At 37.8% G+C, this 27,987-nt stretch overlaps 1 protein-coding gene across 3 annotated transcripts; it reads right to left on the bottom strand.

Moving 5' to 3' along the window:
* Positions 1 to 58: 58 nt before the first annotated feature.
* On the bottom strand, positions 59 to 26,960 carry LOC110466422 (protein FAM160B1-like). 3 transcript variants are annotated; one of them, XM_021522890.1, is made up of 19 exons: positions 26,791 to 26,960; positions 23,860 to 23,938; positions 23,496 to 23,665; positions 22,821 to 22,925; positions 22,216 to 22,338; positions 21,695 to 21,853; positions 21,116 to 21,309; positions 20,017 to 20,208; positions 19,630 to 19,709; positions 19,230 to 19,339; positions 18,734 to 18,751; positions 16,097 to 16,397; positions 15,484 to 15,568; positions 14,831 to 14,921; positions 14,485 to 14,625; positions 13,544 to 13,684; positions 10,676 to 10,779; positions 7,348 to 7,377; positions 59 to 2,412 (listed from the first exon to the last, which is right to left on the bottom strand). In XM_021522890.1, the coding sequence occupies exons 1-19, from the start codon at positions 26,845 to 26,847 to the stop codon at positions 2,304 to 2,306; spliced, it is 2,289 nt and encodes a 762-aa protein (XP_021378565.1). In that variant the 5' UTR covers positions 26,848 to 26,960; the 3' UTR covers positions 59 to 2,303. The 3 variants fall into 3 exon arrangements, with proteins under 3 accessions (XP_021378565.1, XP_021378567.1, XP_021378566.1); XM_021522892.1 differs by lacking the exon at positions 7,348 to 7,377; XM_021522891.1 differs by lacking the exon at positions 18,734 to 18,751.
* Between the last annotated feature and the right edge of the window lie 1,027 nt (positions 26,961 to 27,987).

Genomic DNA, 27,987 nt, shown 5'->3' with positions numbered 1-27,987 from the left:
ATTTATTTTTTCATGTTTGTGTAGTAAACTGGGCTAAAATAAAACAAAATTTAATTAATAAACAATATTGCAGACAAAATAAAATTGTTGAAAAACAAATAAAACAATAAGATCATGACAATTGTATATAAAAGTACAGAAACAATATGTATGCGAATTGAAAAAACATAATGAAGAATTTTACCCCTCTTGAGATTTACAAAATACAATTGCTCAGCAAATTGTGTAAATATATGGCAGTTATATGTCAAAAACAGAAACAACGACCCGGTATACCTGGTGATATACATCGTCATAGAAACAGCACACCAGTAACAGGTCAACAGTATGTACAACAAAGCAATCAACATTCATTCAGCTTGAACAAGTGAAATACTGTCCGTTTTCATAAGATTACCCTTTCATTCACAGCCCTCGGATAGCACACCAAGTCTGTGGTCCACTTAAAGTAAACAGAATCAAATACCTAATACCCTGGTACTGATCCTGCTGAACAATTTTCTGAAAAAATCCAATTTTAACTCAAAGTTGATGGCAAATGTACTAAATTTACACACTTATTAAACTTCAAAATTAAAAATGTTGGGTTTTATACCATGTAGGAACAGAGCAGTGATCCTAATCTCCCTAAATTGAAAGCAGTGTTATTAATGTGGGGTATCATCTCACATGTTGGGCAAGTCTACCCCAGCAATATCTCAAGTGTGACCTAAAGGATAAGGGGAGAGTATCATGGCCTGTTTTGTTCCCAATAATAAAGTCTGGCCTAGATTATTGGATCACCTTCAAGGTTTTGATTGGAGAATTATCACATTACATGAATTAAATCGGGTTGAGCCACTGACTCCAATGAATACTGCAGAGACAACTTAATTTTCAGTAATTCAAAGTACCCAAATTTACATGTATACTGGAAATTTTTGCTCCAGTTAAATTTTGCCTTTTTGGCCCTCAAATGAATTTAATGTGAAGGGCAAATTTAAAATTGGGCCAATATTGATTTTACTGGCGATGGGCGAAAGTTTGACTAGGCAAAGATTTCCCAGTATGTAGTAGCCTAATAGCCTAGGGCCATGGGGGGCATGTATCTCTCCTATAATAAGATGGGTCTACATCTGTAGCCTTACATACACCTAATGAATTTGGATTCAAACATGTAGCTTTACACTTACATATATAGCACTACACTCATATACATAACCTCAATCTCGCATAATAATCGCATACAGTGCACACATCAATACATCATGCTGACAAACACATACAGCAGCTGTATCGTTATCATCCTCCCAATCACACCAGGGATTGACTGGAAGACAGGACATTAATAAGTCATTGATACCAAAGTTAATGGGTAGCATCAGTTACCATGGAAACTATACTTTTATAGACTAGAATCATTTGGACAGTCATATATTGTATATTATATATTCTTAATATTCCTCTTCCTACTTAAAATATTTGAGACCATAGTCAAACATAGTAAATATAATTCCATATCAACAAATAATACTGTTAGAATGTTATTAAATCCTTCTCCTTTATAATAATCACTCATAAATACTCAAAAATAATATATGCTCTTATCTTAACTACAATAATTTACTTCAGGTACCCTTTCAGCAAAAGTGTAAATTGATCAAGGTACGTTACCTACCTTCCACGTACCCTAAGTCAGCACATGTTCATTATTGCTTATCTTTTACTTCTATTATCGACTCAATTTGGCCTTTGTTCTAAATAACAACACATGAGAAAAGAACTCCTTTTTCTCAGAGTTTGGATTTAACTAATCGTCATTTTGTTTTGTTTTGTGTAACTTCATTAAAAGGTAAATGTTAGAGTAATCTGACACTCAATTGGAGAGTTTTATTCTAAAACATCTATAGGATATATATATGTTACCTTGCTGCAGCATGCTTTTTTAAAATAAAGATTTCTGAGAAAGAAATCTGTAAAACATACCTTCTGAAATTTTACACGGATGAGACGTTTAAAAGGCATACAAAAATTCATGCATTTAAAGGGCTCAGTTACTTCTGAATTATTTTTTAAAGCTTATTTTTAAAAATCAAAGGGAGACAATTCTAACAAATAATCACAAGTACGATTTGAAAGGTAGCATATAACCTTAATATGCAAAATATTTGTAAAACTAAGTATTTTGGCACCTGGCATGTACACTTTATGTGCTGGGTAGTTTAGTATAAGGCTTGAGTTTACAGTTCCTTTACTAAAGCAGGTCAAGGCTGGATTATGCAGGATCCATGTGAACACAAATGGTTTACTCCTTTCACCTCTGATCATGTCCTTGTCACGGCAGCGTGGTGTTTCACAAAAGCAATAGCAGACAACTCCTTGCAGAATTCTTCAAGGACAATAATGGCTTCCAGTTGACCTTGACCTTCCAATCTATCAACAGAAAATTAATTTAGAGTCAGAGGTGTACGGGTGTAATAGAAGTCCTCAAATTGCTGAATTCCATTTTATCTCAGATCTCAAATAAATACATGTGACATTGTCATGTCAAACTCCCACCAAGCTACCAAAAAGGTCCAAACACTTAACTTTGTGTGGGTTTTTAGGGCTTGTTGTTTTGTACACTGGATATTTGCAAGTCTTGGGCATATAAACTCACAATGGTGTCTACATACCAGGGTACAGGGTTAGTGTCTTACAGTCATTTACATGACCGGGTGTCTTATTGGTGTCTACATACCAGGGTACAGGGTTAGTGTCTTAGTCATTTACATGACAGGGTGCACATGTCTTATCGGTGTCTACATACCAGGGTACGGGGTTAGTGTCTTACAGTCATTCACATGACAGGGTGTCTTATCGGTGTCTACATACCAGGGCACGGGGTTAGTGTCTTACAGTCATTTACATGACCGGGGGGCTTATTGGTGTCTACATACCAGGGTACAGGGTTATTTTCTTACAGTCATTTACATGACAGGGTGTCTTACTGGTGTCTACATACCAGGGTACAGGGTTAGTGTTACATACCAGGGTCCAGGGTTAGTGTCTTACAGTCATTTACATGACAGGGGGTCTTATTGGTATCTACATACCAGGGTACGGGGTTAGTGTCTTACAGTCTTTTACATGACAGGGTGTCTTATTGGTATCTACATACCAGGGTACAGGGTAAGTGTCTAACAGTCATTTACAGGACAGGGTGTCTTATTGGTATCTACATACCAGGGTAAGGGGTTAGTGTCTTGCAGTCATTTACATGACAGGGGGGCTTAGTTGTGTCTACATACCAGGGTACAGGGGTAGTGTCTTACAATCATTTACATGACAGGGTGTCTTATTGGGGTCTACATACCAGGGTACGGGGTTAGTGTCTTACAATCATTTACATGACCGGGTGTCTTATTGGTGTCTACATACCAGGGTACGGGGTTAATGTCTTACAATCATTTACATGAGAGGGTGTCTTATTGGTGTCTACATACCAGGGTACGGGGTTGGTGTCTTACAGTCATTTACATGACAGGGTGTCTTATTGATATCTACATACCAGGGTACGGGGTTAGTGTCTTACAGTCATTTACATGACAGGGTGCACATGTCTTATTGGTGTCTACATATCAGGGTACAGGGTTAGTGTCTTACAGTCATTTACATGACAGGGTGCACATGTCTCATTGGTGTCTACATATCAGGGTACAGGGTTAGTGTCTTACAATCATTTACATGACAGGGCGTCTTATTGGTGTCTACATACCAGGGTACGGGGTTAGTGTCTTACAGTCATTTACATGACAGGGTGCACAAGTCTTATTGGTGTCTACATACCAGGGTACGGGGTTGGTGTCTTACAGTCATTTACATGACAGGGTGTCTTATTGGTGTCTACATACCAGGGTACGGGGTTAATGTCTTACAATCATTTACATGAGAGGGTGTCTTATTGGTGTCTACATACCAGGGTACGGGGTTAGTAGTCATTTACATGACAGGTGTCTTATTGGTGTCTACGTACCAGGGTACGGTGTAAGTGTCTAACAGTCATTTACATGACAGTGTGTCTTATTGGTATCAAATTACCAGGTATGGGGTTAGTGTATTACAATCATTTACAGGACAGGGTGTCTTATTTTTATCTACAGACCAGGGTACGGGGTAAGTGTCTAACAGTCATTTACATGACAGGGAGTCTTATTGGTATCTACATACCATGTATGGGGTTAGTGTATTACAATCATTTACAGGACAGGGTGTCTTATTGATATCTACATGCCAGGTTACGGGGTTGGTGTCTTACAGTCATTTACATGACCGGGCGTCTTATTGGTATCTCCATGCCAGGTATGGGGTTAATGTCTTACAATCATTGACATGACAGGGTGTCGTATTGGTATCTACATGCCAGGGTACGGGGTTAATGTGTTACAATCATTGACATGACGGGGTGTCTTATTGGTATCTACATGCCAGGGTATGGGGTTAGTGTCTTACAGTCATTTACATGACAGGGTGTCTAATTGGTATCTACATACCAGGGTACGGGGTTAGTGTCTTACAATCATGTACATGACAGGGTGTCTTATTGGTGTCTACATACCAGGGTACGGGGTAAGTGTCTAACAGTCATTTACATGACAGGGTGTCTTATTGGTATCTACATACCAGGGTACGGGGTTAGTGTCTTACAGTCATTTACATGACAGGGTGTCTTATTGGTGTCTACATACCTGGGTATGGGGTTAGTGTCTTACAGTCATTTACATGACAGGGTGTCTTATTGGGGTCTACATACCTGGGTATGGGGTTAGTGTCTTAGAGTCATTTACATGACAGGGTGTCTTATTGGTGTATACATACCTGGGTATGGGGTTAGTGTCTTACAGTCATTTACATGACAGGGGTCTTATTGGTGTCTACATACCAGGGTATGGGGTTAGTGTCTTACAGTCATTTACATGACAGGGTGCACATGTCTTATTGGTGTCTACATACCAGGGTACAGGGTTAGTGTCTTACAGTCATTTACATGACAGGTGTCTTATTGGTGTCTACATACCAGGGTACGGGGTAAGTGTCTAACAGTCATTTACATGACAGGGTGTCTTATTGGTATCTACATACCAGTGTACGGGGTAAGTGTCTTACAGTCATTTACATGACAGAGTGTCTTATTGGTATCTACATACCAGGGTACGGGGTTAGTGTCTTGCAGTCATTTACATGACAGGGTGTCTTATTGGTAACTACATACCAGGGTACGGGGTTAGTGTCTTACAGTCATTTACATGACAGGGTGTCTTATTGGTATCTACATACCAGGGTACGGGGTTAGTGTCAGGGTGGTAAGTGATTAATGGTTTTGATGTGAAGACATATGTTTCTATTAAAAACTTAAGATAATGAAAACAGTTACTACAAGTAGTTAATGAAAAGTGTGTTATGTGTGACATCATGTGATTCAGAAAAACATTTTCTTCAAACATATATATATGACCTAAAATATCAAATCCAATCAGCCATTATCATCTAATGCATAAAAACATTTTCATTTAAGATAAAAGGGAAATAGAGACAATGCTTAAATGCTGAATAACAATCTTCTGTACAAGAGATTTGCTATGAACTTACCACTAAATAATGCTTTGTACATAAATAACTTAGCATGAATCATACTGGTGTATCGTGTTATGATAATGAACATGTTTGTAGTTTGGTCAATCTGGTTAAGCTGCCTCTGGAGTAAGCATCCTCCCTTTGTAGCAACTGTAAAATGCCTACTCTTATTTGCCAATTCTACAGGTGTCTTTAATTTGCTTTGGGAGTTCCATCTGTCTGTGTGGAAGACCCGTGGTATAATCACTACATAAGCATAGCAAAATGTGAAACAAACAGCATCTCATGTACCATGGGTTTGCATCATATTAGCAAACAAAGGACGTCAAGCAAATCGACCAGCCCAAAGCAAAGTTTGTAACAAAACAAAAAAGCCAAATGCAAAAATCATAACAAAAAAACAACATCAACTGAATTTGGTTAGCATGCTGTGAACCTTTGTAACCAGTGCAGAAAAGTCAAGCATATAGGAACAAGTGTCAAGGTGTATCTTGTCATCATTATTTCTACTACTGTTATGAAAAAATTTACTCTCGATTCCGAATGTCTATCATAATCTATTTCAAATGCATCATAAACTACAAAACATTATTTCAATTACGGTGTCAGATTTTAATATAAATTCTATTTTCTTGATTCATTCCTTTAAATATTAAAACTCTGTCGTGAATTATACATAGGGCAGAACACTAATATTTTATGAAAGATTCATCTCGTAAAAGCGAAAACACATTGTCAAACACATTGAGACTATGGAAAACAGTGTGTTTGATATAGAGTGATGAAATTCTAAGGCACACTTGTCTAAATTACACCATATAACTCCCTCACCATCAACAACCCTGATCATAAGAAAGTCAGCCTGAAATTTGACTGTTTTAGAAAGGTTTTTGCTACATCCTCCCTTTGTAACACCTATAAAATGCCTACTCTTATTTGCCAATTCTACAGGTGTCTTTAATTTGCTTTGGGAGTTCCATCTGTCTGTGTGGAAGACCCATGGTATAATCACTACATAAGCATGGCACAAGATGAAACAAACAGTATCTCATGTACCATGGGTGTGGCGTTAATTGGTAACATCATCCTTTATTTTAGATCAATGAATTAATAACATCAGTCTTAATTTGAGATACAGTAGACGATAACATCAGTCTTAATTTAGATATAGTTAATGATAACATCAGTCTTAATTTAGATATAGTTAATGATAACATCAGTCTTAATTTAGATATAGTTAATGAAAACATCAACCATTATTTCCTTCATCATCTATATTAATTAACTTTAAATAGTTTTAACACGTTTACAATGTAGAGAAAATTAATCACTGAAGTATTTTTCTATCTGAATTAACTAAATATTAAAATCATAAAATATCTTTGCCCTCAACCTGGACGTTATTAGTTATTCTAAGTTGCTGCTGCACCGAGAGGTATATAGGAACATTGTTCATTGAGCTGTGGAGTGTCAAAGCAATAAGATCCTGCGTGGCTCTTTATCATCACTTTATCAAGTTCTGATTCTAAGGTACACGTTTATTGCTTGTCATACTATATCATGTATTCCTATTTGACCCCACAGTTATTTGTATGTATTATAATGTAAAAAAAGGACTTACTTTCCACATGGATCATCAACTGTCAAACATTCAACTTGGGGGTAGTGACTATACACATTTGGATGGAACTTTGTACCAGAGAAAAAGACCTTGATATAGTGAAGAAATAACACTAAAGTAATGATGCCACTTACCCAATGTTAGTAGTGTTTAACTTCCTCAGTCTAACAACACAAATCATAGGTCAAGGTCACGCTCAAAGGTCAAGGTTATAGCTCTTACAGCACAAATACAAACCATAGGTCAAGTGCACATTCAAAGGTTAAAGTAATAGGTAGAATGTCAAGGTCACACTCAATGACCAAGGTTATAGCTTTATCTCATTAGGCTTATAACAAAAAGGTATGCAAATTCAAATGTCAAGAATATAGCTTAACCTTCTGGTCAGCTAACAAACTAAACTTAATGAAGGAAATATCAACTTGTTATTAGCAAATAAAACAGAAAAGTAAATAAATGAATGAAAAAAGTAATTGAATTGCATAATCATTAAGTTACCAGACAATACACAGAATATAGAGTAAATACTGCATATATATGTACCAGCATTACAGGTGTTAATGAACTTTGAAATGATGACAAACCACAAGACAGTGTTCTCTCAATATCTCATACAATATATTGTACAACATGCCAACAAAGGTAGACCCATGCTTATGTAATGAGTAAACACCATGTCTACACTGACATTGACTCATGCTTATGTAATGAGTAAACACCATGTTTACACTGACATTGACTCATGCTTATGTAATGAGTAAACACCATGTTTACACTGACATTGACCCATGCTTATGTAATGAGTGAACACCATGTTTACACTGACATTGACCCATGCTTATGTAATGAGTAAACACCATGTTTACACTGACATTGACCCATGCTTATGTAATGAGTAAACACCATGTTTACACTGACATTCACAGCAATCTCTGTCATGCATCAGGCAGTGTTATATCATACAGTTGAACCTCGTTATCTCGAACTCTGTTAACTCAAAGACCTCGTTTATCTCAAAGTATTTCTGCGGTCCCGGCCAAATCTCTTCTTTATCTTAGTAAATAAAACTCTGATAATTCGAACCCTGAAAATTCGAAAAACTTGGATACTTTGAAGTAAGATATTGGTTTCAATAGCATAAATCCAACATCAAAACATCGTCTACTTCATAGTGTTCAAATTTTATTTTGTCACTTATCAATTCTTTGATACAAATAAAACGCAAAAGTACGACATCTCGCCATCTGTGTTATGTAATTTTTTGTGAGTAGACTAGCATGAAATCGGTAAAAAGAATTTATGATAACTAAAAGTTTCAGACTGTAATGCGTGCGGACTGTCAAAACCATGTTGTTCATAATAGAAAACAAACTTCATCAATGTCGATCAAAAGTATTCTGTACTTTCTGCGAGTCCGTTTAATGATTTGTACATCCAAAAAGACAACAGTGCAAACTGAAAAATTGGTCACAAAGAAAGGTCATGCATAAAAGATTTCCACATTTAAAATCACAACCAAGGACAGCTTCACGGGTTCATGTTTTTACAGGTCGACCAATTTGAAAGTCAATCGAGAGATTTAAGAACAATGCGATAATTGCTGTTGATTACATCGAGTTGAGGAGGTGTCAGGTGTCACATTTGCCTTTAATGAATTGATTTGTTACATGTACAATATAATCTGTTTGTTTGTGTTTTCATTTACAGAATCAACTATGCGTACGCTCCATTACAGTGATTTGTTTAAGACTTGCACACGTTATAATCATTGGCTATTAATAAAATCAGCAACTACTAATGCTATGTCCAAACAGCAAATTTCATACCAAATTTATGAACTCGCATAACCCGAATACTCGGATAACCTCGAAGTTTTCCGTTGACTTGGAGATAACGAGGTTCGACTGTACTTCAGTAGGAGAATGGAATCTCACACTGTCCAAGTAAACTCCAGTGAGAACTCCCTCAGTAGGAGACAAGAAACTTACACTGTCCAAGTAAACTCCAGTGAGAACTTCCCTCAGTAGGAGTCAAGAAACTTACACTGTCCCAGTAAACTCCAGTGAGAACACCCCTTAGTAGGAGACAGGAAACTTACACTGTCCCAGTAAACTCCAGTGAGAACTTCACTCAGTAGGAGACAGGAAACTTACACTGTCCTAGTAAACTCCAGTGAGAACTTCCCTCAGTAGGAGACAAGAAACTTACACTGTCCCAGTAAGCTCTAGTGAGAACTTCCCTCAGTAGGAGACAGGAATCTTACACTGTCCCAGTAAACTCCAGTGAGAACTCCACTCAGTAGGAGACAGGAAACTTACACTGTCCTAGTAAACTCCAGTGAGAACTTCCCTCAGTAGGAGACAAGAAACTTACACTGTCCCAGTAAACTACAGTGAGAACTCCCTCAGTAGGAGACAGGAAACTTACACTGTCCTAGTAAACTCCAGTGAGAACTTCCCTCAGTAGGAGACAGAAAACTTACACTGTCCCTGTAAACTCCAGTGAGAACTTCCCTCAGTAGTAGACAGGAAACTTACACTGTCCCTGTAAACTCCAGTGAGAACTTCACTCAGTAGGAGACAGAAAACTTACACTGTCCTAGTAAACTCCAGTGAGAACTTCCCTCAGTAGGAGACAGAAAACTTACACTGTCCCTGTAAACTCCAGTGAGAACTTCACTCAGTAGGAGACAGAAAACTTACACTGTCCTAGTAAACTCCAGTGAGAACTTCCCTCAGTAGGAGACAGAAAACTTACACTGTCCCTGTAAACTCCAGTGAGAACTTCCCTCAGTAGGAGACAAGAAACTTACACTGTCCCAGTAAGCTCTAGTGAGAACTTCCCTCAGTAGGAGACAGGAATCTTAGACTGTCCCAGTAAACTCTAGTGAGAACTTCCCTCAGTAGGAGACAGGAATCTTACACTGTCCCAGTAAACTCCAGTGAGAACTTCTCTCAGTAGGAGACAGGAAACTTACACTGTCCTAGTAAACTCCAGTGAGAACTTCCCTCAGTAGGAGACAGAAAACTTACACTGTCCCTGTAAACTCCAGTGAGAACTTCACTCAGTAGGAGACAGAAAACTTACACTGTCCTAGTAAACTCCAGTGAGAACTTCCCTCAGTAGGAGACAGGAGACTTACACTGTCCCTGTAAACTCCAGTGAGAACTTCACTCAGTAGGAGACAAGAACTTACACTGTCCCAGTAAACTACAGTGAGAACTCCCTCAGTAGGAGACAGGAAACTTACACTGTCCCTGTAAACTCCAGTGAGAACTTCACTCAGTAGGAGACACGAACTTACACTGTCCCAGTATAGGTTAGAAAAGACCAGTACAAGTGTGAGAGTACATAGAAAGTATTGCTATATACGTAAATAATTGATGAGATATTAGTTCCTATTAGATATGCATGTACAATGCAGTTTTATTTGCCGACATACACTTTTTTATCCTGACATACCTGTGAATGTTTTGTGACATGCCCATCAGCTGTTTCCTAGCAACCACCAGTTTCTGGCTCAGGCCTGGGTCGTTGCCAAGCTTCACATTAATTTCACTGGCAATCTACCATAGAAAACAAACAAAAGAACAATGCTAATAATTTTTATGCAGTGTTATTAATCAGTTTCCTGTCAAAATCAATGATGATATATCAAACAGGAAACAGATGTATTCAGCTTTTTCTGGGAGGTTGGTTTATACAATATATGCTAAGAGTGTTAAGTATACAATACAAGCTGAGAGTTTGGGTATACATAATTAAAAATAAAATGCTAAATAATGTTAGGATAGAGAAAATTACCTGGCTCTGTTCTGTAGAGTTTATGGTATATATTACTACTCCTTGGTTAGGACTGAGAAGAGTGACCTGGCACTGCTCTGTAGAGTCTAGGGTATATATTACTATACCTTTGTTAGGACAGAGAAGAGTGACCTGGCTCTGCTCTGTAGAGTCTAGGGTATATATTACTACTCCTTGGTTAGGACTGAGAACAGTGACCTGGCTCTGCTCTGTAGAGTTTAGGGTATATATTACTATACCTTCGTTAGGACAGAGAAGAGTGACCTGGCACTGCTCTGTAGAGTCTAGGGTATATATTACTATACCTTTGTTAGGACAGAGAACAGTGACCTGGCTCTGCTCTGTAGAGTCTAGGGTATATATTACTATACCTTTGTTAGGACAGAGAAGAGTGACCTGGCTCTGCTCTGTAGAGTCTAGGGTATATATTACTATACCTTTGTTAGGACAGAGAAGAGTGACCTGGCTCTGCTCTGTAGAGTCTAGGGTATATATTACTATACCTTTGTTAGGACAGAGAAGAGTGACCTGGCTCTGCTCTGTAGAGTCTAGGGTATATATTACTATACCTTTGTTAGGACAGAGAAGAGTGACCTGGCTCTGCTCTGTAGAGTCTAGGGTATATATTACTATACCTTTGTTAGGACAGAGAAGAGTGACCTGGCTCTGCTCTGTAGAGTCTAGGGTATATATTACTATACCTTTGTTAGGACAGAGAAGAGTGACCTGGCTCTGCTCTGTAGAGTCTAGGGTATATATTACTATACCTTTGTTAGGACAGAGAAGAGTGACCTGGCTCTGCTCTGTAGAGTCTAGGGTATATATTACTATACCTTTGTTAGGACAGAGAAGAGTGACCTGGCTCTGCTCTGTAGAGTCTAGGGTATATATTACTATACCTTCGTTAGGACAGAGAAGAGTGACCTGGCTCTGCTCTGTAGAGTCTAGGGTATATATTACTATACCTTTGTTAGGACAGAGAAGAGTGACCTGGCACTGCTCTGTAGAGTCTAGGGTATATATTACTATACCTTTGTTAGGACAGAGAAGAGTGACCTGGCTCTGCTCTGTAGAGTCTAGGGTATATATTACTATACCTTTGTTAGGACAGAGAAGAGTGACCTGGCTCTGCTCTGTAGAGTCTAGGGTATATATTACTATACCTTTGTTAGGACAGAGAAGAGTGACCTGGCTCTGCTCTGTAGAGTCTAGGGTATATATTACTATACCTTTGTTAGGACAGAGAAGAGTGACCTGGCTCTGCTCTGTAGAGTCTAGGGTATATATTACTATACCTTTGTTAGGACAGAGAAGAGTGACCTGGCTCTGCTCTGTAGAGTCTAGGGTATATATTACTATACCTTTGTTAGGACAGAGAAGAGTGACCTGGCTCTGCTCTGTAGAGTCTAGGGTATATATTACTATACCTTTGTTAGGACAGAGAAGAGTGACCTGGCTCTGCTCTGTAGAGTCTAGGGTATATATTACTATACCTTTGTTAGGACAGAGAAGAGTGACCTGGCTCTGCTCTGTAGAGTCTAGGGTATATATTACTATACCTTTGTTAGGACAGAGAAGAGTGACCTGGCTCTGCTCTGTAGAGTCTAGGGTATATATTACTATACCTTCGTTAGGACAGAGAAGAGTGACCTGGCTCTGCTCTGTAGAGTCTAGGGTATATATTACTATACCTTTGTTAGGACTGAGAAGAGTGACATGGCTCTGCTCTGTAGAGTTTAGGGTATATATTACTATACCTTTGTTAGGACAGAGAAGAGTGACATGGCTCTGCTCTGTAGAGTTTAGGGTATATATTACTTTACCTTGGTCAGGACTGAGAACAGTGACCAGCCTCTGCTCTGTAGAGTCTAGGGTATATATTACTATACCTTCGTTAGGACAGAGAAGAGTGACCTAGCTATGCTCTGTAGAGTCTAGGGTATATATTACTATACCTTTGTTAGGACAGAGAAGAGTGACCTGGCTCTGCTCTGTAGAGTCTAGGGTATATATATCTATACCTTAGTTAGGACTGAGAACAGTGACATGGCTCTGCTCTGTAGAGTCTAGGGTATATATTACTATACCTTTGTTAGGACTGAGAACAGTGACATGGGCCCACTTGTATAAAACATCTCAACTCTTGAGATTTCCTCAAGTCTAAGATTTCCCATAGACAATACATTGCTTGAGATTTTCCTTAACTTTGAGATGTTTTATACAAGTGGGCCCTGGCTCTGCTCTGTAGAGTCTAGGGTATATATTACTATACCTTTGTTAGGACTGAGAACAGTGACCTGGCTCTGTAGAGTCTAGGGTATATATTATTATACCTTGGTTAGGACAGAGAAGAGTGACCTAGCTATGCTCTGTAGAGTCTAGGGTATATATTACTATACCTTCGTTAGGACAGAGAAGAGTGACCTGGCTCTGCTCTGTAGAGTCTAGGGTATATATTACTTTACCTTTGTAAGGACAGAGAGCAATGACCTGGCTCTGTAGCATTTAGGGTATATATAACTATACCTTGGTTAGGACAGAGAAGAGTGTCCTGGTACCGTCCTGTACAGACAGACTGGGCTCCAGCAGGTATTCACTGAGGTGAGGGTGGGGTAGCATGGCCAGTTTGGACACCAACAAGGTCACCTGAAGGTTCATGGAGTACGACTGGAACATAAAATGGGCCTCTGATTTATACACAATACACAAAACACTACCAACCCTCAATGATTACCTTTATACATATCAATATATATATATATTGTTGTCTAACATGTAATATAAAGTCATACAAGTAAAAAGCATGAATTACTTATACAGTAATTCAAAACATATAATTTAACATTGTATTTATGAGATTTTTAAAATATTTTAAACATCTCTTTGTTACACGGGTTTGTTTGGTCACTCCTTTGACACCTTTTCTACACTTTATGTCCAGATGATGCCTCACACCAATTAAGAGGCAAAACTAGTCGGCAAATAAAGAAGTAACTGTTTATTGGTGATGCCTTAGCATATTGTGTTCCCCCCCCCCCCCTCTCTTTGACTTTGAGTGTCTATTTCTGACAGTCTCCTACTTCATCCTTCCCCAAGTTTGGTATACACAATGTAGTAATAATAATAATTTGAGGTTCTTACACTGTATATACTGCTTTATCACAACCTAGTTTGTAGGTCATCTCAAAGCAGTTCGCAAAATATTATTTGTGGTTATAGGGCCTTTGCAACCAGCCAATATCTTTCTCAATTCCCGTGGGAGCATACAGCCGGTGCTGCCGTTTTGGCGCTCACAGCTAGCATTCAACAATTCTAGCACTGCCTAACCACATACTCATTTACAGCCGAGTAGACTAGAACAAGCGGAATAAAGGATCTTGTTCAAAGATAAAACAGAGTGCCGTTACGTGACTCGAACCCGCAGCCCGGCATCCTACCACTAGACAACTCCCCTTTTGGTGACTTACCTGATGGAGCATGTGGGAGAGCTTGTCTAAAAGCATTTTGAGGAAGCCACCTTCGTAGAATGCTGATTCAGGATTGTCTCCCTTGGGTACAGCCTCGCTTGGCCATGTCCACCCAGCACACATTGTACTCACATCTTTAAACTGACAGAAAAAATTCAGGATAATTATGCCTTCAAGGTAGGTAAGTTATATACAATTGTACAATGGCATGCCTGATGAGTGACTAGCACTGAAGACAAGGTTTTGTATGTACCAGTTATAAATTTGGGATCCATTTAAAGCTACTGCCTAAAATAACCAGATTTTCAGTATCTAGTGTCCTTGTATCTGCCTGTGGCGTTCTTACCTGTTTATGGGCGTCACGTAGGTACATATCATAGCCACTGTCTGCGGTCTGGTAACTAGACTTCAATTCCTCCGGCAGTAGAGTCAGAAAACTAAAGTAGAAAAAAGTAAAGTGTACCCACAGCATACAAGTACAATACATTTTATGTTGAGACGTACCTGTAGTTAGTAGTAAAATCCTTACAGTAACAAGGTACTGTACAAAGTATTTATGAAGTCTTTATGGTCTACCCTGTATATTTATATATCCTCTTATAAAAGCCATGCACTTTTTACATTGATAACCTCATGAACCATGATTGTTTTTACTTCTACCTCTTTTATGGAACAACAGTTCTGAACAGAACAAACTTAAGATATCTACATCCTTCAATTAAACTATGCTAGATATGTAAAGGTAGAGTCTGTAGAGCTTCGATTATCAGAACAAGTGTCGTTATTGCTTCTGTTGAACTTTGTTACCTGAGTGTGACCTGTTTTGGCAGCGGCCAACTTGAACTAGAACATACGTTTTGCAAAATATCAAGTTCAAGAGTTATATGCAGACTCTTTAAATTGTAAATAAGGGCAGTTTGCAACAAAATTTATTTACAATTTAATAACATTAAATATGAGAAAAACTTGAGAGTCTATTATCCAGGTCTGTCTTTTTACCTGTTGACAATTTTGTGCACCTCTGATTTGCCTCTGCTCGGTGATGTGATGGGAGTGGAACTAAAAGACAAACTGGATCCTGTGCCTACAAAACAGTGTGGTACAGGACCTCTTACAATGTGGTACTAATACAAACAAGGAGTCAAAACACTTAATCTGTGAATAACATTTGTACTACAAAAAACAAAATAAGAATACAGCACTATAAAGAAAACGAAGTCGAGGAACATATCAAAATTCTCCATAAGACTTGTTCCAGAACTTGTAGTTCCAATATTTTCATTATGTCATAAAACTTATTCCAGGTCTGTAGAAAATCTTATTTATTGAAGTCAAAGCCGAGTGCCATGTCAGCTGATTGCTATAATACATATTGTGGGTGGGCAATAATTGCTAATTTTTCCATTGCTCCATTCACTTCAACACATGAGGTTTACTGTATACATAATCAACATCAATTTAACGTAAACAATTCCGACAGTGTCACTGTTGAAAATCATCAATCTTGTGACAGTTTATTTACATGCAGGAATTTCTGCATCATTTACCAGCTGGTACTGGAATGTAAACAGACCGACTCCTTATGAAGATACACATGTCTATATGTAGTTACCTGTAGAATCCACAGATAGACTCCTTTCTAATCCATTCACCAGTGGCTTGGCTTCTGTACCTGAATCTGAAACAGAACCCTCTGTTTTGGACACAGTTTCAGAGATAGAGACAGGATCAGTTGGCGGATTGACAACTGTCACATTCTCTGTAGCACCAGTAGACTCCTCCTCTTTCACTTCAGGCTCCTCCTCCTTATAGTATTTTCGACCAATCATATTCCGAAGAACCAGATTATGCAAGATATGTTCCTCCTCCTTCTGCAGCAGTGTATCAAACAGCTTCAAGGTGACCAGACATAACTGGAAGACAAAGTAATACTCATGATCAGTTTGAACGAAATCTTTCTCATTGATGTAAGAATGAGGAAAACTGACAGTGTGTAATCATTATTCCTTACTTCAAAACCTAACAAAAATTAAGGTATCTCACTCATCCCTCACCCCACCCTTTACAACTGTTGTGAATTTTAACCAGGCCCAATACCTTGTCTCCTAAATATATGATCAGCATGTCATAATTGACTATAGCTGTTCAAGTTTGAAGGATCTTTTAAAATAAACATACAATCTTTCACTTTTGTTACATCTGTAATAGAATACTAATGATGTACTACACATGATGTACACATATGACTAGATGTATAAATCTTTAGCTATTAAATATAACACCTACACTACCCTTTTGGGTATAACTATGAAGATGGACCAATCAAAGTCAAGATCCTGAACCTTGTCATTAGATAAACATATGTCTGTTTGATTCTGATCCTTGTCATTAGATAAGCATATTTCCAAGTGGTAAATGATAACAGCACAAGATATAGGCCTATGGTCCAGATTGCATTTTCAAAAATGTCAATTTAAAGCAGCATTCAAATCCAGCACTACTGACGCATTAATGTGTCCAAATTTATAGAGCTACCAAGACCAAAGCACAGTCAGGGGTGATTATACATGTACACATATTAGTCGTTGTAATAGATCTGTAGCTGTTTATATTATCAAGCTAAAATCATTTACTGACAAAGTATGATATTAATCAAGAATCGTGAAAAATCAATGTTGCAATATGCTTGAGCCCGGCGTCCTACCACTAGACGACTGTGTCTCCTAATAATTATCACTGTAATACAGAAGTATGCTTGATTGCCCAGTTTTGGAGTACCTAACAGATTCTGACAGGGTTGATTGCCCAGTTTTGGAGTACCTAAAAGATTCTGACAGGATTGATTCCCAAGTTTTGGAGTACCTAACAGATGCTGACAGGGTTATTTAAGAGTACCTAACAGATTCTGACAAGGGTTGATTGCCTAGTTTTGGAGTCCCTAACAGATTCTGACAGGGTTGATTGCCCAGGTTTGGAGTACCTAACAGATTCCGACAAGGGTTGATTGCCCAGTTTTGGAGTACCTAACAGATTCTGACAGGATTGATTGCCAAGTTTTGGAGTACCTAACAGATTCTGACAGGGTTATTTAAGAGTACCTAACAGATTCTGACAGGGTTATTTTGGAGTACCTAACAGATTTTGACAGGGTTATTTTGGAGTACCTAACAGATTCTGACAGGGTTATTTTCGAGTACCTAACAGATTCTGACAGGGTTATTTTGGAGACAGGGTTATTTTGGAGTACCTAACAGATTCTGACAGGGTTATTTTGGAGTACCTAACAGATTCTGACAGGGTTATGTACTAACACATTTACGATGATAAGTATTCGGAGGGTGGACGAGTCAGTGTGACATGTTTTTGTCAATAGAAAGTATTGGTTTCCAGAGCAACTAAAGGAATCACAAGCATTTCTAAGTTATGCACCATAATTAACTCTACAGAGGATTAGTGATTCTAAGCTACATATAGATGTCAAATCATTTACACCATGCTTCACTGTCTGGGCACACAATTTTTCTGGGGAAGAAGTATGTCCTCCTTCACATGGGTAATAAATGGACATTTATACTGACCACTGTTCAGGTTTATGAGAGGATGGAATGTTGGTTAAGATTAACCTAATCAATATTCATCCTACAGATCAACGTACAACCCATAATTAAGATTAAAATCATCAGTAACAAATCCTATTAACTAGTGGTTCAGATTAAACCCTTGACAACAGATTTATAATAAACTTTGTTTATTTTACAAAAATTATGAAATGAGTTATTTGAACTTATATTAATTATCACTCTTGTTGCCTTGGATGTTAGCACACAGGGAGTCTGAATGTGTGAGGAAACCAAGTTACCCAGGGAAAACCCACGTTAATTGGGCAGTTAACCCTATATGCTTGATCTACCTTAAGAACAAGCTAGGTGTCAATCATTATGCTCACGTCCGATTGGGGAATCGGGCCCTAGCTGCCTTGGTAAAACGCGAGTGAGTTATATACTGCTCCACCCAACCACCCAAACAACAGATTCTGATCATTAGGAGTTCAGTTTAAACACCTGACAACAAAATCTGCATATTATTGGTTTAGAATCTTATCACTAACTAAACCTATTACTACTGCCCATCATGTGGGATTTCTGAAGTATGTGGTAATATTAGATGCAACACATGGTTGGTACTATGACTGTATAATGCGTGCGGACATGTCGTTACAGGTGTACACACATGCGTACTGTAACCTCACCTGTGTCTGTACAGCTTCCTGTAGACCAATATCGTAACTCATTTCTACACGGTATATAGCGTAATAAACGTGATGTCTAGAAAGTGATTGACGATGGTTAAACAAACATGATTTTGTTGAATGTTTATAAATTCTTGGTAAACTGACAAAAAATATCTTATATGAAAACTCATTATGCTCTATATACATGCAACTACCATTCCTGTCTATATCAACTGTATATCAATATTTCACATCTACTTAATGTGTTTATATATATTACAGTAGGATGTAACATTCAAGACATTATCAGGTTTTTGTTTTGGAAAAATAATTTGATAGGTTTACAGGTAAAATTATGTAGTTTGTAGAAGTCAAATATGAAATGCCTTGTCATTACTGAAACAGGCATTAAAACATGATATTAAGAGTAATAATGTCAAACATGATATTAACTTAAGTATGACATTAAGTGGAGCCCAATGTTATTCCACTGTTTTATAACAATGCTATTCACCTCGTCTGACAGATGGTTACAGCGCTGTATGAGCCTATCTCGGACAGGACTGTCAGCTTCACTTGCAACCTCTGGCTCCCGACTGTCTCCAAGGATAAATTTGGAAAACTCTGAAATATAACACATGGAAGAAGCATAATAAGACATATATTTCCTTGTGTGCGGATTGCTTCAGTAGACAGAAGAAAAAGATTCTGATCTAGATTTGATAATTTAGGAAAAAGGTGTCAATCAGCTATCAGTTAGGAAAAGAGCAATATTATCTAACATGAAACTATACATGTATTGTTAGATTTAACACAATTAGATTATTTTACATGTACATTAAAATTTGAAAGGTGACACTACCAAACCACACTGGACACCAATGTTATGTGATCCCACTATACCTCTGTCTTACCTAATAATAATGGAGGTGAGCTGATGGTCCGCAGACAACGAGTCAGGTAGGCTGTGGCCAGCACAGCTCCAGACTCAGATCTGTCAAACAAACAAAAAGATGAATTAATTTGCTGCTAAGTGTGAAGACTGAATGGTTTGTACTGAGCGACTTAGCTACACTACAACATGTATAGACAAAACAAAGTAAAGCAAAGCAAAGCTTAGTATTTTTTTTAGAAAATTCTGATTGATTCTTTGTGAACTTATAATAAACATTATGAAACTGTTTCTGTCCAAATCATAAAAACAACTCTTTGTGTATTATATTTCACTTCAAACTACAAACAACATTATACCAATATTTCTATATAACAGTGCTAACATCGAGAACATCCCCACAACTCACGTCTGTAGGATGGACGGCTCCATTATCACGCCCAGGAATAAGTTTCTGATAGACTGAGCTAAAGCTTTCGCTACAGTCGGATTGGACAGTCCAATCAGCTGATCACAGTAATCCAACCAGGACAGAAAGGAAACCAGGTGACGCTTCCCGAGAAACGTCTGATGATCCTCGCTCTCCGTTATCACATCCAGTCTGTAATAACATAATTATCAATTATCTTCATAATATCTCACATACATAACCATTTTCTCTTTATTGAATAATAAAATATTGCATATCATAACAATAAAAATATTTAAAAATTCATTATCTTTGAATAGAAATATGAACTGTAGCTAGGCACAGCAAACCCAAAGTACCGAAGGATTTAGATCTGTACTGTAAAACATGTTTATAACAAACTCAAGGGGGCTTAAGAAATTAGTACTCTACATACTCTATCATAGTCTGTTTAATCAGTCCAAATATATATAAACTTTATTTGTTTTACAACAATTATGAAACAAGTTATGTTAACTTATATTAATCACTCTTGTTGGCCAGGATATTAGCGCGCAAGAGCTGTCTTTGAGTGGGAGGAAACCAGAGTACCCGGAGAAAACCCACGTGGTCGGGCAGGTGGCCCCAAACCTCCGATCGGGGAATCAAACCCTGGCCGCCTTGGTGAAAGTCAAGTGCCCGCTATCTACTGCACCACCCGACCACCCAAACAGAAAATCAGTCCACACATGCCATTATGATAGTCAGAGATATTCTGTCTCAGGATAACCAATTTCATTATAACTAGCCTCTATACAATTGATTTGCTTTTTAACCGTTCCCTATTAGTAACTAATCCCCAATTAGCATCCACTGGTTAAATTGGGAGTAGTTCCACTCCTAAACTCCCACCCAACCCCACTCACATCCAAAGTTTAATTTTACAGTAGTTCCACTCCCTAACTCACCTTACACTTAGCCTCTACAAGTTAACTTTACTGTAGTTCCAATTCGAAACTTACCCCCACTCAGCCTCTAAAAGTTGAATTTACTGTTTCTAAACTTACCCCCACTCAGCCTCTACAAGTTAACTTAACTGATGTTCCACTTCCTAACTTACCCCCACTTAGCCTCCACATTTTCCAGATCAACAGGATTGACTAGTGACGGTAGTTTGAGGTATGACTCGACGAGTCGCTGAGACAGCTCTGTACAGAAGGAGGTGTCTTCAACAATACATTGGGCGGCAGCAGGCTCTGGGAGACTGGCACACAGCATCAGGCCCTCACAGGCCTTCACTGCCACACGACTGTCCTGTAACACAAGTGTCCCAACATGTTACGTTACACAGAGTTCCGTATTAGGTAATACCACAGGGGCACCAATTAAGTATGACAAAAATATTCAAAGAAATTTACAATAAAACATTTATATATTGAAACATCAACAGTCATTATGGTGTACCAAACTGAAATGGCAAATTTTATTAGAATCCTCACTTTAAATGTTTCGATTTTATATAATAATTTGACTTTTAAACTCCAAAGCTAAAATTATCAACATTTATAACCTATACCTATTGAATACTTTTTTTAAAACTCAATAATAGCAATTTGAGGTTTTATGCCCTCCGCCCCATTTAGTTTCGGTAACGACTGACTTTCGACATCAACGACATGATGTTTGCTGTAAGACTTACCGCACTATGTGTGAGTATGAGGAGGGAAGACACAAGACTGAACTCCTTTTTCATGCTGGCACTAGTAGGAGCCTGCTCCTCAGGTGGCTGATGTGACACTTCACAGGGCTGTGCTGTAACTGGCTTGGCCGCTCCAGGTGTTGTCTTTTTCTTTGGCATCTGATTTAAATGATTCACATGAAGTATTCTAGTGTGACCATCCCTGAAAATGCCTTTATTGATTTCAACAAAATTCTACACCTAACTTAATCCCATCGAAGTAGGTATTAGCAAACCAAACATATTGGTTGCCTTTTATTTTGAATATCAAATTGTATAATATCTTCATCACCAGTATGAAACAAAATTTTGAAATACATGTATATATACATATTTTTTCTGATTTTCTATATCTTCAGAGAGATATTGGCAATATGCATTGCAAATGAAGACAAGACAAAATTTAACATTTTGCATTATATGTCTCACATACAAAGAAATATTCTGAATTATTGGCCAAACATGAAAACAAGATTACTCACATCAATAAAGAAGTTGACTAGATATGGGTCCTCTTTGATTTTGGCACATACAGTACAAAGGAACTGGATCTCCTCGATTTCTGACGGGGCCGCTTTCACTTCACCGCACGCTTTTACAAGACGCTGAAACAAAGGCGTACCCTTACATTAATTTGTTTTGTTTTTTAAATACACTGAAGGCCTATTCATGGTCAAAACCAATGTTATAATGGGAAGAAGGTCCTGTCTAGAAACTTTTAACTATATAAAATCTTTATATTAATTTTAGAATGTAACTTAACATCAGCAATAATCACAACCCTGTTTCTAATTATGTCACCAGATAGGTTCTCAAGGTGCAATAGGATGAGGTAATAATAATTTTCTTTACACTACCTCTACAAAATACCTTGTTCAACTGGTAGTACTGATTTTACTCAAATGTACATGTTGTACTTGTTTTGGACCTCTAAATAGTCTCCCTCAGCAACATTTCAAATACAAGGACTAATTGATTCAATGTCTGGTTAAGCTAATGTCAACTCATATTTTCATACTGATGTCACATTTATTTTCCAAAGCTATTTTGAATTAGCAGCCTTGATTGAGTTCTACTATACACTTACATGGACAGCTCTGTGTACATTGACATGGGGTAGTAATGGCTGCTCCAGTCGAGACAATAACTTTGTGAAGAATGTCAGAACGGCCTGTTTCATACCCGGAGGATGCTACAATTAAAAATAAAAACATTATGAATATGTTTCTTTATGATCAGTTAAAATCATTGAGGTCAAATCAAAAGATATTAAAGGAAAGAAATGCTCTCACTAAATACAAAACTGTGTATGTATTGCTCATTGTACTTTTAAGCAATCATGACAAAATAACTCATTTAAACTCAGTTTTTAAAAGTAATTTTGCAATTATTTCCCCATTTTGGGCAGTGTCTCTCAGCATCAGGAAAACACACTTCCTTTAAATTACATATGTTTCCTTAGTTGAAAGGATGCTTCACAATGATTTTTTCAAAGAACATTAAAGGTCAAATGAGAACAGGTTAAAATTTGAACATACTTTAATCTGGTGACCTTGTAATTATGTCAAGGTAGTTAATTGGAGGGAGCTTTCTAGTACATCATGCCAGGTAGTAACTGGTGAAATATCATCACCCTAAGCCTCTTGGTTATTCCAACTTTGCCTTTCATAAAACATTCCACATGCATATGATTCTGTTAAGCTATATCAAATTGAAAGTTGTTGGGTTAACTACCATAGGTATTTATATTTGAATTCCTTACATCAGTCCTGCCAAGGGAGTAGAGGGTCTCTAGAAGTTTATGTTGAAGGAGGTATTCCATACAGGGCCCTGTGGTGTTCCTGTCTGCCTCACTCTCCTCCTGCTGTAGTAGTACTACCATCTGGTCCAGGTGTACGGGAATACTGGTCTGGTCTACTGGCAACTTGTCGCCTTCAATGTGTAAAGGTACAGTAAACAGTTCTAATCATATTATCTTCATCAAAAAAATTGCAATCCAGTGTCTATTTTTTTTTTTATTAAAGATGCCATACATTTACAAAATGATTGAGATTCATATTTTTTGGGGATTAGTTTATATAAATTTAACTGTATTCCCAATTTTCTGTATACCAGTTAATAATTACCTTTGTTGTCCATGAAGTAGCCAGTTACAGATTTCCAATGGTACACAAATTCCTCCTGCAAGGGAATCTGTGGGGCAAGCTGCAATGGCAAAGTTTTATGTTTAATTATACATTGATTAAGATTTTAATTTTGAAGTAACAATGATGATACATGTTACTCACAGCTAATTTTGACAATGGTGAATGCTGGGACTAGTACCAATTTAAAAACCTCTCTGATTGAGTGTCCATTGCAGTACTGCGTTTGTAGTCCTTCAAGTGGTGAACATTATTTTTTATAATTATAGGCTTTCGATCTGTAATATAATATATATCAATGCAATATTCATATGTATGCTACTGTTTAAATTCGCAACAAACCCAGATAGTTTAGTGGTCAATATTCAATACAGTTACAGTGATTTTCCAAAATTTATCTGAGAGAGTTTCAAACCGCTAACACAGTATACAGAAGCAGTATAAAAATAGAATTTCCTGTATCTAAATGTACAAACAACAGATGTCTTTCTGGAAACACACTGTATAGTTGTTTACTTTCCTTGGGGCTAACATTTCATGATTGTCCCGATTAAAACAATTTTGCAAGTATTTCATTTTGTACAGCTCTTCCTAGTCATATTTTTCGTATTACTGGCCACTCCCCTATATAAGATACAAAGTATATTCTGTCTACAGGTAAATTATATAAGCATGGAGAGAACTAGTCGCGACTGGACAGTGAGTTTTGTGTACCTTTAGTCACGACTGGACAGTGAGTTTTGTGTACCTTTCAATAAGATTCATAATGAACATCGGAGTAGTTTGAGTTTAACTGTTTTGTTATATTACAACCATAGGAAGGTAAGGTTTGAAATCAAATTGGTATTGACATTGTCACAGCATGGACAGCTGGTTTAAATTTCTTCTGAGAGTGAACTGGGATTTCTAGCAGTAATTAAGTGAGAACAGGTCTAAAGTACATTTATTGTGTGTCTGTCAGGTACTGGAGCACCGGCAAATCTGGCTATATGGCTAGATTCGGCTATATAGTCAAATATGACTATACGTATATAGGGTGAATGTAAACAAACACACCAGTACTAGTCGTAATTATCTCGTGCTCATCGATTGAAGTTTATATAAAAACTCAATTTCCGGAGACTTTGTTGAATGTCACCATTGCAATTCTTGGTACTAGCATCCCATTTCCCTCTCCATCTGATGGTCAGACAGGAATATTAACGATTTATGTACCAAAACACGAAATATTCCACTCCCTCCCGACACCTGAACAACTTCCAATGCATGCTATCATTCTCCGAACCATTTCCTGAAAACACAGGCCGAATCTGCATTGGATGCTTATCTTCGGTAACACAAATGTCTTCCAATGAACAGAACTACCAGTGCTACGTTTTGGTTAATTTTCAAGAAACTGGAGATGGTAAAATACATTATTGTGCACTTGCATTGCCAATTGTGTCTTATCAATAATATATATGTGAATACTGTTTCCAAACAGTTCTGCTCCTGCCTAGTAATGGCCACCATTAGCCCTAGTTTCCTCTGGCCCTGGCACCAGACTTAGACATTTTGAAAGATAGATGTCTGGTGTGGGGCCAGAGCACATTGATTTATCATAGCTGTCAATCCTTCCTCATTTGGAGGGAGCTCGATCGAGACTCCCTCATTTTGACCAAAATTTACCAATCTCCCTCAAAACTCCCTCATTCAAGTCCAAACTTACACAAACTCTAAATCTACACCCTTATTTAAAAACAGTGGTCAAATGATCTCCTAGTTACTGCAGGGTGTGTGTAATGATCATAACAGGTGTGTCTGAATGAAATGAATGTTGTTTGGAGTTATTTTGATACAATAAAAGGGAAAGATAAATTGAGCAAAGTAGTTTCAGTCGCTTTTCACGCACTTTCTCCCTTATTGGAAATGTGGAATGAGGGAGATCTCCCTCATTGGAGATTAAAGAGGTAGACACCTATGCTATATGGAAACGTGGAATTCTCCGACACTGTTTGGTGTCAGAGAGTTTTGAGGTGCTGACAACAAAAACCGACTATGACAAAACATATATCGATAAATAAATTATTTATTGATCCAAATCCGATCTTATTATCACCAACAGCTGCTAAATTCTGTCAGTAGAGTCCTCGGTTTACAATCAGTCAAAATTTCCAACATTTTTGAAGGTCAGGGAGTGACTTTTTTAATTTCCAGATCGTCTCTTTTTGTTTATTAGTCACTAACATGAAACACAAAAATGGCGTCCGCTCAGGTGGGAAATTTTGAACGATTGTAAACCAAAGGACTCTACTGACGGAATTTAGCAGCTTTGGTGATAGTAAGAGTATATTTAAACATATCAACTAAACTTATTGATGACTTTCTACATTGGTGTTAGGTATATGTCATGTAGAGTATGTGAGAGCGGGTCAGCTTTTCACAGCTGCCGTTTGTCACACTAGCTTCAAAAACAAGACAAACACTTTTATTTGTGAAATTGATTTTAATGATATGGAAGAATAAAGAAGATTTAATTTGTGACTTAAAACTAAAATTGAAAGAAAATACCAAACAATGTTTTGCCCTAATTTTTTTTTAGGGCGAAACAACCTAGCGCGAACGGGATTTCAGGCGAAACAACTCGGAACCCACCAGACATCTATCTGTCAGAATGTACAAGTCTGGTGGCCAGGGCAGAGGGAACTCGGGCCACCATCAACGATTTGATTATTCTGCCATGATACTTGATTTCATTATCGACTTTCTCTGTAAGGCGGGACATTTATTTTATCCGTGTACACGGAGAAATTCTCCCAAACCAGTGACTATCTTTCACATTAGCGATGATTCCGAACCTGTTGAATGTGACATTTGGCCCAGACATACGACATTTGTGGATGTAAACAACACCAAAACTACACACAAACTCACCGCTTCCACAGCTTGATGGAGATAATTTGTGAACTTGGAAAACATTCTCTTCTTCATGAGTGGTTTTGTGTGTATACGTGATATTAAATGGGATCAATTGAACCGATAATCACAAAACAAAGCATTGTGTTATGAAAAACTGTTCCTTCTTTCTCATCCGGGTATCTTCCACGTTTGACCGGATATGGAACCCTACAATTAAAACCGACCAACGGATTTTTGAAATCCGGAATAGGAAAATCTTCGCTGATATATATTGAATTTCCATATCACACCCAGTATCAACCCGAGACTGCAATATCAGCCCAAGGGCCGAAGGCCCGAGGGCTGATATTGGTCGAGGGTTGATACTGGGTGTGATATGGGAAAAGGCATGTTTTATTCTGTTTATTACATACTTACTAATAAAAGCTACTTTCTTATGATCTATCTTTTTTTTTTTTTTAAATATCGAAAAAACGAAAAATTTTCCAAAAGGGGTGTGATACGGTTTTTGCGGGCTGATACGGGTTTTGGGGTGTGATACGGCGGGGGCTGATACGGCGAGGGCTGATATGGGTAAGGGCAATTGTGTCCTATCGCATATACAAAAAAAACGTATTTATTAGTAAGTATGTAATAAACATATTTAATACATTCTGAATCAACTGAATTACTTGCGTACATAAAACGAGTTATTAATTTGTAAAATGTAGATTGAAACGGAGTCCGGGCCGTGCTACTAGTAAGTCAGTCCACAGGGGCACGCAACTACTATTACTATTGATCTTATTTTAGGCTTTCAGTTGCTGGGTACGTTATATCCGAGGGTTGGGATATAACGTACCCAGCGAATGAAAGCCTAAAACAAGATCAATAGTAATAGTAGTTGCGTGCCCCTGTGGTCAGTCAGTATATATAGCAAGAAAAGCATCACGGCTACTTCTTGCTTTCAAGTTAGGAAATAGAGGCAGTGATTTAATGTTTTAATGTATTCATTTTTATCACATAATCGGCCTGTTATCCAGTGAATTCGCCTGTGTAATATTTTAAATATGTCACTATAGTGTAATATACCCTGGAGCGTTTTTCATTGGCTGTGCCAGTCAGAAATCGATTGTGACGTCATAATGTGGACAATGACGTGACGTCATAATTTGTGGATGGCGCAACAAAATGACTGTCTCCGTTTGATTAAGCCCTCTACATTTTGGCTTT

This window comes from Mizuhopecten yessoensis, unplaced genomic scaffold, assembly GCF_002113885.1.
Source record: "Mizuhopecten yessoensis strain PY_sf001 unplaced genomic scaffold, ASM211388v2 scaffold11133, whole genome shotgun sequence".
Taxonomy (NCBI): domain Eukaryota; kingdom Metazoa; phylum Mollusca; class Bivalvia; order Pectinida; family Pectinidae; genus Mizuhopecten; species Mizuhopecten yessoensis.
Note: the sequence above shows the minus strand (reverse complement) of the source record. Positions and strands in the feature narration are given on the sequence as shown.

Coding starts and splice junctions, on each gene's coding strand:
- LOC110466422 (XM_021522890.1), bottom strand. CDS start 26,847: ATGAAGAAGAGAATGTTTTCCAAGTTCACAAATTATCTCCATCAAGCT. Junction 19,710..20,016: donor GAGCCGTCCATCCTACAGAC/GTGAGTTGTGGG, acceptor TTTGTTTGACAG/ATCTGAGTCTGGAGCTGTGC. Junction 14,626..14,830: donor TACGTGACGCCCATAAACAG/GTAAGAACGCCA, acceptor TTTTTCTGTCAG/TTTAAAGATGTGAGTACAAT.